This window comes from Austrofundulus limnaeus, unplaced genomic scaffold (genome assembly GCF_001266775.1).
Source record: "Austrofundulus limnaeus strain Quisiro unplaced genomic scaffold, Austrofundulus_limnaeus-1.0 Scaffold647, whole genome shotgun sequence".
Lineage (NCBI taxonomy): Eukaryota > Metazoa > Chordata > Actinopteri > Cyprinodontiformes > Rivulidae > Austrofundulus > Austrofundulus limnaeus.
The window spans coordinates 247,212-257,281 of NW_013953049.1; the positions used below are offsets into that span (position 1 = coordinate 247,212).

The 10,070-nt window shown below is 41.6% G+C and overlaps 1 protein-coding gene across 3 annotated transcripts in view; it reads left to right on the forward strand.

Annotated features, from left to right (window-relative positions):
* cemip (cell migration inducing hyaluronidase 1) overlaps nucleotides 1–10,070 on the forward strand; it is a 64,170-nt gene that overhangs the window by 37,713 nt on the left and 16,387 nt on the right. For all 3 annotated transcript variants that reach the window (XM_014027410.1, XM_014027411.1, XM_014027412.1), the window contains 9 exons: nucleotides 1,692–1,762; nucleotides 1,909–2,004; nucleotides 4,296–4,417; nucleotides 5,377–5,524; nucleotides 5,648–5,839; nucleotides 6,299–6,468; nucleotides 6,548–6,757; nucleotides 6,863–7,068; nucleotides 9,612–9,681. In XM_014027410.1, the coding sequence (XP_013882864.1) occupies nucleotides 1,692–1,762; nucleotides 1,909–2,004; nucleotides 4,296–4,417; nucleotides 5,377–5,524; nucleotides 5,648–5,839; nucleotides 6,299–6,468; nucleotides 6,548–6,757; nucleotides 6,863–7,068; nucleotides 9,612–9,681 (1,285 nt within the window). The remainder of the gene's footprint in view (nucleotides 1–1,691; nucleotides 1,763–1,908; nucleotides 2,005–4,295; nucleotides 4,418–5,376; nucleotides 5,525–5,647; nucleotides 5,840–6,298; nucleotides 6,469–6,547; nucleotides 6,758–6,862; nucleotides 7,069–9,611; nucleotides 9,682–10,070) is intronic.

The following is a 10,070-nucleotide window of genomic DNA, read 5'->3' on the forward strand; positions in this document are numbered from 1 at the left end:
CAGGTGTGAACGTTGGTGAAACTGCTTCAGTCACAGTTTCAGGTGTGAACGTTGGTGAAACTGCTTCAGTCACAGTTTCAGGTGTGAACGTTGGTGAAGCTGCTTCAGTCACAGTTTCAGGTGTGAACGTTGGTGAGTTATTCAGTCACAGTTTCAGGTGTGAACGTTGGTGAAGCTGCTTCAGTCACAGTTTCAGGTGTGAACGTTGGTGAAGCTGCTTCAGTCACAGTTTCAGGTGTGAACGTTGGTGAAGCTGCCTGCACAGATGAGACGGAACCTGAAGCTTCCTCCTGTTTGTTGTTCTTCTCTCTCAAACATCTGTCTCCTGTCCAACATCTGCAGATCTGTCCTCTGAGGGTCTCTTGTTCCTGAGACATGAGGACCTGAGTGTTGACCTGATAGATGTCCAGTTTCTGTCACAGAGCTCTGAACGTTCCTGCACTGGACTGCAGACATGCACTTGTCCTGTGGTTCTAGTCACATCTGCAGGTCTGACCTGACAGAAGAAAAGGACTTGTGCTAAAGATCAGTGAAATTAAACGAAGCTCTGCAGAACGGCTTCAGTGAACTCTGAGGGTTTCATAAGGGCTCTGCGGACAGTGAGGTTATTTTGCTCGATGACTGTGGATTCTGTTAAATACAGAAGTGAATGTTTGCAGTGATGATGCAACAGAAGGATTCCTGTCTAATGATTGTCGTCGCCAGCTTCTCTCCACAGCAACTCTGCTGTCATCAGGACACAAGATCCACCAACCACAGGCGTTTTACCGACAGATTTTAATTTGACATACATTTTCACTTGTATGAAATGTTTACTGTGGTTGAAAACTCCAAACAAAATGTCTTTAATGCTGCTTCACATAAACTGATTTTATTTGATATATTTTTCTCTGCATGTAAAAAAACTAATCTCCAGTTTAAAGTCAGTGGGTCGTCTGGACGGGTTCTTCTTTAGTGAAATGTTTCGTCTCTCCTCTAACAGTCTGATGAGTTTCAGGTGAACTCAGCCTTAGAAGCTCCGCCTCCACATGGTGGACAAACAGGATGCTCACAAGCAAAAGGAAACCAAACCAGGAAGCATGACCATATAAGGCCTATACCGGCATCTTTACAGTGGCTGCCTGTTTTTTATCAAACAGATTTCAAGATTCTTTTATTAATAAAGCTTTAAATGGGCTAGCCCCCCTTATCTTCAGGATCTTATAAAACTTCGGTCCGTGCCCAGAACCAAATGACCAGTTATTACTGACGGTTCCTCAGACTCGACTTCAGAGGYATGGAGATCAGGTTTTTTCTGCTGCCGCTCGTATCTTATGGAAGAACTTACCTSTCCAGATTAGATCTGCCCACAGCCTGGATCATTTTAAATCACTTCTTAAAACTCGTTTTTATTCTTTGGCTTTTAATTGAAGTATTGTTTGATACTCTGTTTTTATTATTTGGTGCAGTTTTGTACCTGTTTTTAATGTGTTATTTAAATACATTTGWCATGACAAAAGAGGACCATCAGCCAAACAACAGGTCGTTAGAGCCTTGATGGTCTCTATTGTTCATGATCTCCAGTTTCCACACATTTCTGGATGTGTTGCTTCTGTGTACAGTGTTCCTTTACAACATGTCCTGTTTGTGTCGTWTTCTGTTGTGTGTGACCTTTGACCTTTGCATTAACAGCTGTTTGTTTTTCTCTGCAGCCATCTGTGGACATTTATAGTTAAAAAAGGTGACATTTCTTCTGTTGTGGAGGATTACTCAGATTATCAAGGTGGGAATCAACAGAAACCAGTTTGTTTGCACAGACGAATCATTGTTTCTTTTTTAATTTAACTCAGTCAATAAAACCAGCTGTGAGAGAAGCTTGTTGTTTCCTGTCAGCAGGCTAATTACAGTTTTCTAATATGTGTTTTCCAGGATCCAAAGCTTCATCACAGGCTCAGAGTTCTGGTGTTTTTCCATCGAGGTCAGGTGAAGTCTTCACCATCACCACCAGCAGCCAGTGGGTRCAAGGTAACTCCTCTGAAACTCAGTCCCTGTAGGAGCTAACTGTAGCACATTACAGTCATCTTACACAAACCATTCACTCAGTAAACACTGCTTTAACTTATCAAGAAATTAAAAACATCTGTTCGTAACTAATGTAGATAAACAGCTGCAGATACAGCAGGTAAAATAAGTATTGAACACGTCACCATTTTTCTCAGTAAATATATTACTAGAGGTGCTAATGACATGAAATTTTCACCAGATGTRGGTAACAACCCAAGTGATCCATACATACAAAGAAATCAAACCATAAATGTCCAGAAATGAAGTTATTTGTAATAATGTGGAATGGCACAGGGAAAAAGTATTGAACACATGAAGAAAGGGAGGTGTAAAAAGGCATGGAAAGACAAGACACCAGCTGAACTCTCTCAGTAATTAGAAAACAAGCCTGCCCCTTGTCAGTGCAAGTTAATATCAGCTGGTTCAGTCCCAAATGATGGCCAGGTATCACACAAGAACCATCTYATGATGGGTAAAAGTAAAGAGCTCTCTCAAGACCTTCACAACCTTATTGTTGCAAAGCATAATGATGGCATCGGTTACAGAAGAATGTCTAAACTTCTGAAGGTTCCAGTGAGCACTGTTGGGGCCATAATTCAGAAGTGGAAAGAACATTATTTCAKCATAAACCGACCACGACCAGGTGCTCCTCACAAGATTTCTGACAGAGGAGTGAAAAGAATTATCAGAAGAGTTGTCCAAGAGCCAAGGACCACTTGTGGAGAGCTTCAGAAAGACCTGGAATTAGCAGGTACGATTGTTTCAAAGAAAACAATAAGTAATGCACTGAACCACCATGGCCTGTATGCACGCTCACCACGCAAGACTCCACTGCTGAAGAAACAGCATGTTGAAGCTCCTTTAAAGTTTGCTGCACAACATTTAAACAAGCCTGTGTAATACTGGGAGAATATAGTCTGGTCAGATGAGACCAACATTGAACTGTTTGGATGCCAGAATACACATCATGTTTGGAGGTCAAATGGCACTGCACATCAGCCCAAAAACACCATACCAACAGTGAAGTTTGGAGGTGGGAACATCATGGTGTGGGGCTGTTTTTCAGCATTTGGTACTGGCAAACTTCAAATAATTGAAGGAAGGATGAGTGGAAAAATGTACAGAGACATTCTTGATAAAAATCTGCTTCCATCTACCAGGATGATGAAGATGAAACGTGGCTGGACATTTCAGCAAGACAATGAGCCCAAACACAAAGCCAAGGAAACTCTCAGTTGGTTTCAGAGAAAGAAACTAAAGCTGCTGGAATGGCCCAGCCAATCACCTGACCTGAATCCAACAGAAAATCTATGGAAAGAACTAAAGATCAGAGTTCATAGAAGAGGTCCACGAAACCTTCAAGATTTGAAGACTGTTTGTGTGGAAGAATGGGCCAAAATCACACCTGAGCAATGCATGCCACTAGTTTCTCCATACAGGAGGTGTCTTGAAGCTGTCGTTGACAACAAAGGCTTTTCTACAAAGTATTAGATAAATTTCAGTAAGTGTGTTCAATACTTTTTCCCTGTGCCATTCCACATTATTACAAATAACTTCATTTCTGGACATTTATGGTTTGATTTCTTTGTATGTATGGATCACTTGGGTTGTTACCAACATCTGGTGAAAATTTCATGTCATTAGCACCTCTAGTAATATATTTACTGAGAAAAATGGTGACGTGTTCAACACTTATTTTACCTGCTGTAACTCTGGACAACAAGTCATCATTTATTTTATAAAAAGAAAATCTAATTCTTCCTGCATGTGTGGCAGTCAGACATGCTGGTGTGTGTCAACACAACATCAGCAGTGACCTTACAGAAGGCTCAGGGTTGAACTATAAACACCTGCTGACAATAGTTTGGACTCATTTCTCTCTTTTCAAGGTTGTGGGGGCCTGGGGGCCTATCGTTGGGTGGGAGAGGGGTACACCTTGGACAGGTCCCATCAGAGGGTCCACTCTGAGATATAAGGTGACTTTGGGGTCTCCTGTTTACTTAAAGTACGTGTTTGAACTGTGGGTAAACTGATGAAGTACCTGGAGAAGACCTAGAACCTGCAGACTCCATGGACTCAGAAGAGAAGGTCCAACTGACCAGAGGGCGGTCCTGGAGGACAGAACTCATCTGTGAATCCTCACTGACTGCATCAGAAACCCATATGAAGCCCAAAATGGGTTCAGAGTAATCTACYTTAAGGCTTTAACTGTGGTCCACCTGAGCAGTTCTGGTGTGTTTGTGTCCCCACAGAGACAGAGTGGACAGACTGGTTTGACAGGGATGATGAAAGGGGGTCTGGAGACTGGGAGAAGCTCTCTGACCTGCAGAAGTCTTATCCAGACCAGGTGTGCAGCAGTCCACTGGACATCCAGGTAAACCTTGGCTCTTTGTTCACATGAAAGTGTTCACTGTTGGAAAGAAAATAACAAACTTGAATAAAATAAATAATAATCTGAAAGCTCACAGAAAGGATGTGTCCTGGTCCCACAGAAAAAGGACTTTACAAGGGAACTAAAAATTATTGTCATAAAAGGAGGGTTTTACAATTATTAGCCATGTAAGAAGTTATTGTTTGTAACTCTTCATAAATATATTTATTACTTTGTTCTGCTGTACACGAAAGCTTATATCATTATATATTATAGTAGGTCTTAAATGTTACCTAAACAGGTTAATCTTTGTTCTGTTACAGTACTGATTCATAAATTGTCTGTTTTGTTTGCATAAATTGAAATGAAATAGCCTGAAATGATTTTTATTGAGTGGTTAATCTTTTTTATCTTTATTTTATTTTTTCTTCCATGAGTGGTGTTTATGATGACGTATTTCTGGGAGCATGGATGATTATAAATTGATTGTATATTGATTATGATTATATGCCTTTGTATTGTATATTTATGATGTCTTTTGATTTTTTTCTTCTTTTTTATTTGATATTGTGTGGGCGGGGTCAGGGACTACAGGTGGAAACGAGCACCCAGAGCTATAACCTGATACAGTGCATCTCTCCTTTTCTGGCCAATGCAGACTGTATATTGTCCCTGTTTTAAATAAATAAAAAGGTTATAACATAAATTAGTCTTTGGTCTGTTACCAGTCCTGATCAATATGTAGGTCTTTGGTTTGTTRCTACAACTCTTCATCAAGTTGGCCTTAGTTTTGATGGAAAAATAACAGCAGTCTGAAGTAAACAAATAAATATTTCAGAATAAAGAGTTTAAAATAATCATAGTGTGTTTTGTTCCTGGTCCAGCTCAGACCTGCTGTTAGCTCAAGGCTTCATCAGAGCTTCTGTTTGATGAAGAGACGACTGATTTATTCTTGTGTTCAGGCTGAAACTCGTGATGGTGTACCYTGCAACCAGACAGGAGATACCATCTACAAGAATGACAAGAACTATGGCTTTGTCTGCCGGAACCAGGACCAGTCTCATGGCCTGTGTCAGAACTACAGAGTCCGCTTTCTGTGTGGAAAGCTGGGTAAGTCCAGCACTTCCTGTTTGTGTTTGTAATGATAGGATAAACAGATGTAAACATATAAACTTGTTGTTTTTTCTCTCCTTATCTTTCTGTGTGTCCTGTAACCTTCCTGTCCCTCTGCAGTCCGTCCCCAGGTCTCTGTCTCAGTGGACGTGTTGTTGGACAGTAGTATCCTGGACCTTGCAGACCAGCCGGTGGGTTGGGGYTCCAAGGATCAGGTGGTTGTAGCCAGCACAGATTACTCCATGCACCAAGCTGAAGAGTTTACTCTGCTGCCCTGTCCACACTGCCAACCGAACCAGGTTAGAGTCAAAGGTAAGATTCCTCTCAGATACTTTCCTGATCTGTTTGTTCTCAGAGTCCTGAGTTTAAAATCGATTTCTTTCTGAATTTGAATATTGTCCCTGCACCTGATAAACCACATATACTCAAGTAATCCTCAGGATTAACATGTAACATGTCACTAACATGCTTTCACATGAAAGTGAAAAACCATCCAGACATACTTCCTCATTTAACATCATCATCATCATCAGATCTACTAGACGTCCACTTCAACACAGGTCTCAGGGGTCATTCTGACTAAAGAACAGGTTTTATTCTGCTAGAACTGTTCATTTATACTAAAGCAGGTTCTGATTTGTTGTAGTGAAATCAAACCGAAGGGAAATATTATCTGAGTGTCTGAGATCAGTTCCTCAAACAAAAACTTTGAAGGTTTCATTCAGTTTTAGACCAGTTTTAAATGGTTACCCCTCTGTCCTGTGTGTTCAGGTCACGCCCAGTTCATCCACATGGGTGAGGAGGTAGATGGGGTGGACATGAGGGCCGAGGTGGGCCTGCTGACCCGGAACATCCTGCTCCGCGGTGAGACTGAGCCCAGCTGCTATGGCCATGAAGCCTGCAAGTTCTTCACCTTTGACCCTTTTGGTGGACATTTGAAGGTTTGCTGGTATTAAGTGGGTCACCTATAGACCTGATCCAAACTGTTCCTGAGTCAGTCAGTTCCTCTCTAATATCCAGGTGGAGCGGGGATTCAGAGCGGTTCATATATCAGGGGTGGAGCTTCAACACATGGGCCAGCAATCAATGGGTCACTATCCAGTTCACTTCCACATGAATGGAGATGTGGATGAGAGAGGAGGCCACAGCCCACCAACATCTGTCAGTGACGTGTCCATCCATCACTCCTTCTCCCGCTGCCTCACCATCCACGGCACCAATGGACTGCTGGTCAGTTCACAGGTTTTCTCTTCTTTTAATACCAAACCTGTGGTGGGGGGGTTCATCACAGGGTCCCACCATAAATCAAGTTAACCCATCACCTGTTGCCCCCAGGTGAAGGATGTGGTGGGCTACGACACACTGGGACACTGTTTCTTCACAGAGGACGGTGCAGAGGAGAGGAACTCGTTTGTCCACTGCCTGGGTCTGATGGTGAGAGCAGGAACRCTGCTGCCATCAGACAGAGACAGCAAAATGTGTCGAGGGATCTCAGAAGGAGCGTACCCCGGATACGTGGCAAACCCCCGCCAGGACTGCAGGTACCACCCAGACTGCTGCAGCCTTTTCTACTGGACCTTTATGTCTTTTACTTTTTATATTTGATTTATTTATTTCATTCATTAAAAGAAACAAAACAAAAAATCATAAAAAACACAGTAAATGAAACACTGGATGAAACAGGTGCAGAAAGAAGATAAAGCTAATAATGTCTGCCCCTCAGCAAAAACACAAACATCAACCCAACAATCAGCAAAAACTACAACCATCAGTCCTCCACATCCCATCTCTGCCAAACATTATACTTTCCTGAGAAAGTTAACCTGGTCATATTTTTAAATAGACATCTTTAGAAGTTTTTTCATTAATATCAAGACTACAAACAATGTTTTTAATACAGGATTGTAAATTACATTCAATCAAATCATAAAATTTTAACAGTTTCAACTGATGAAATATTGTTCATTTTCAGGCAACTAAGAAATAAATGTGCTTTCATTAAAAATGTTAAATCAGAATATTATCTGTCCCCACTCAACAACCCACAGAAGCTGTGCAAAGTGATTGAGACTCTGGTCATAGTCTTCAGACGATTCACAGGTTTGTTCTGAAGGACTTGGGTCCAGTCCATGAGAGGACTGAGGTCTTCAGGTACCTTAACAAGGATTTGATATCATCTGGMTCTTTGTTTGGAAAAATATGAAATCATGAATGAGGCAAAGCCTTTTCCCACCACTCTGCTTGTGCTTCTTAGAGATTGTAAAAGTAGAACGGGAGGCAGAGCTTTCAGTTATCAGTATCAGTATCAGTATTTTACCTGTAGGGTCTAAAATCCAAGGGGATATGTGAACAAATTACAGATCATTTAATCAATAGCTCCTTTCATCTTCACCCACTTCAGTTTGAACTCTGACAAACCCATTCAATCTAGTCAGCTAACTGTAATTTAACTGAGAAGATCAAGTTATCACTTTAGTGATAACACTGTAGGGGCAGTCTTTGTTGACCTTAGAAAGGCATTTGATGCAGTGAACCACCAGATCCTATTGGTCAAATTCATAAAATAATTCATTCTTATGTTTCTCAGCACGCACACACTGTTCACATTGCTGATAATCAGTCTGAACCTCTCTCTGTGATGACTGGCCTGCTGCAGGGCCCCATATTAGCCCCTGTCCTATGATGCATGTATGTTAATGACCTGCCATTGATATGCTGAGATGTTAATATTCAAACATATGCTGATGACACAGTTTTGTATGCACACAGATCCTCAAAAACTGAGGTTGCTGCCAAACTCACAAATGGTCAAAGTTACAGATGAGTTAAATCAGTGCTGTTTACATCTCAATGTTTCCCAATCTGTACATATGTTTTTCACTAAATCACATAAAGTAATGCAGGTATTATGGTGTCAGGAGAACAATTACAAAGAGTTCAAGAATACAGATATTTGGGCATTCATCTGGACTCCAAACTCAARTTTAGGTCACATGTAAAACAAACCTGTAAAAAAAGTCAAATTTAATTCAGCTAATTTCCAATTTATGCCATACCACACCACACCACACCACATCACACCACTTTTATTTATAAAGCACTTTAAACAGCACAAGGCCAACCATAGTGCTGTACAATAGAGAGACACAAGAGGACAGAGTGAAAATATTACAATTTATTACTAATTCAACATCCATTCAAGCTGCTAAGGCCTATATCCACTCTTCCAAGAGTCTTCTCTTTCTCTCTCTCTCTTCTCCTTCTCAGTCGTCTAAGTTGGGACAGTCTTGTTAAATACACAAATGCCTGCATGGGATGGCCCCACCTCAGTCTCAGAACATCCACACAGAATCACTTGAGTGTCCAGAGGTCAATGTTTTATCCCACTTAGAACAAGTGTTTTTAGTCAGTCAGCTTCCTGTTAAAGCTTCTCAGGAATGGAATAGCACTCCGACAACAATCAGAGACATCAACACACAGAAAATATTCTGCTCTCATCTTAAACAATGGCTGATTAGTACCCAGACCTGTRAACACTCTGCTGCTGACATCTTGTTTGACCTGTGAAGGTGGGATTCTCTTCTGACCCTTGGTGAACTTTGCATGTTTTATGATTTGATCAAGGTCGTTTGTCATTTTATCAAGCATCTACCAAGATCTGAATCTGTTTTATTAGCTCTAAATTCTCCCTAGTATGAGTGATGGAGGGAATGGTTGTCTATCTTGTTTGTCTCTATGTGTCCCTGTGATGGACTGGAGATCTGTCCAGGGTGTACCCCACCCCTCACAATGTGACTGCTGGATTTGGGCACCCACAACCCTGAAAGGAAGAAACTGGTATAGATTATGGCTGGATGAATGGATTTATACATGTCCMGTTGTCCTCGTACATGTCCTGTTGTCCTCATACATGTCCTGTTGTCCTCGTCCATGTCCTGTTCCTCTGCTCAGGTTAGGATTTATCACAGAGGGTTAAAGTTGGAGCAGAGATGCAGCAAAATGAAACCGTTTGATCATTTTCTGTCTTTGTGTCCACCTGACTGGTGAAACAAAAACATAACTCATTCATTTTCATTATTAACAGTGCATCTTCTACTTTCTGGATCGCCAACCCCAATAACAACCTGATCAACTGTTCTGCTGCAGGGTCAGAGGTCAGCTGACACACACACACACACACTGACTAGTACAGCTGTTTTTATGGGGACATTTTATTGACTTCCTTTCATTTCTACAGCCTTACCCTGACCCCTGACCCCAACCCTGACCTCACAGGTACATACCTGACATTAGACCTAACCTAAACTCAGTTAACACCATGGTCCTAAACCTAACCCCCAACCCACCGATGGCATTTCCCCAAATGGGGACTAGGTGTAGGTCCCTATATGTACCAGTTAGTCCCCACATGTAATGGTAATGGCTTGAACTTATATAGCACCTTATCAAGTCCTCTTGGACCCCAAGGCACTTCACACTTCAGACATTCACCCACGCACACACACACACACACACACACACACACACACACACACACACACAC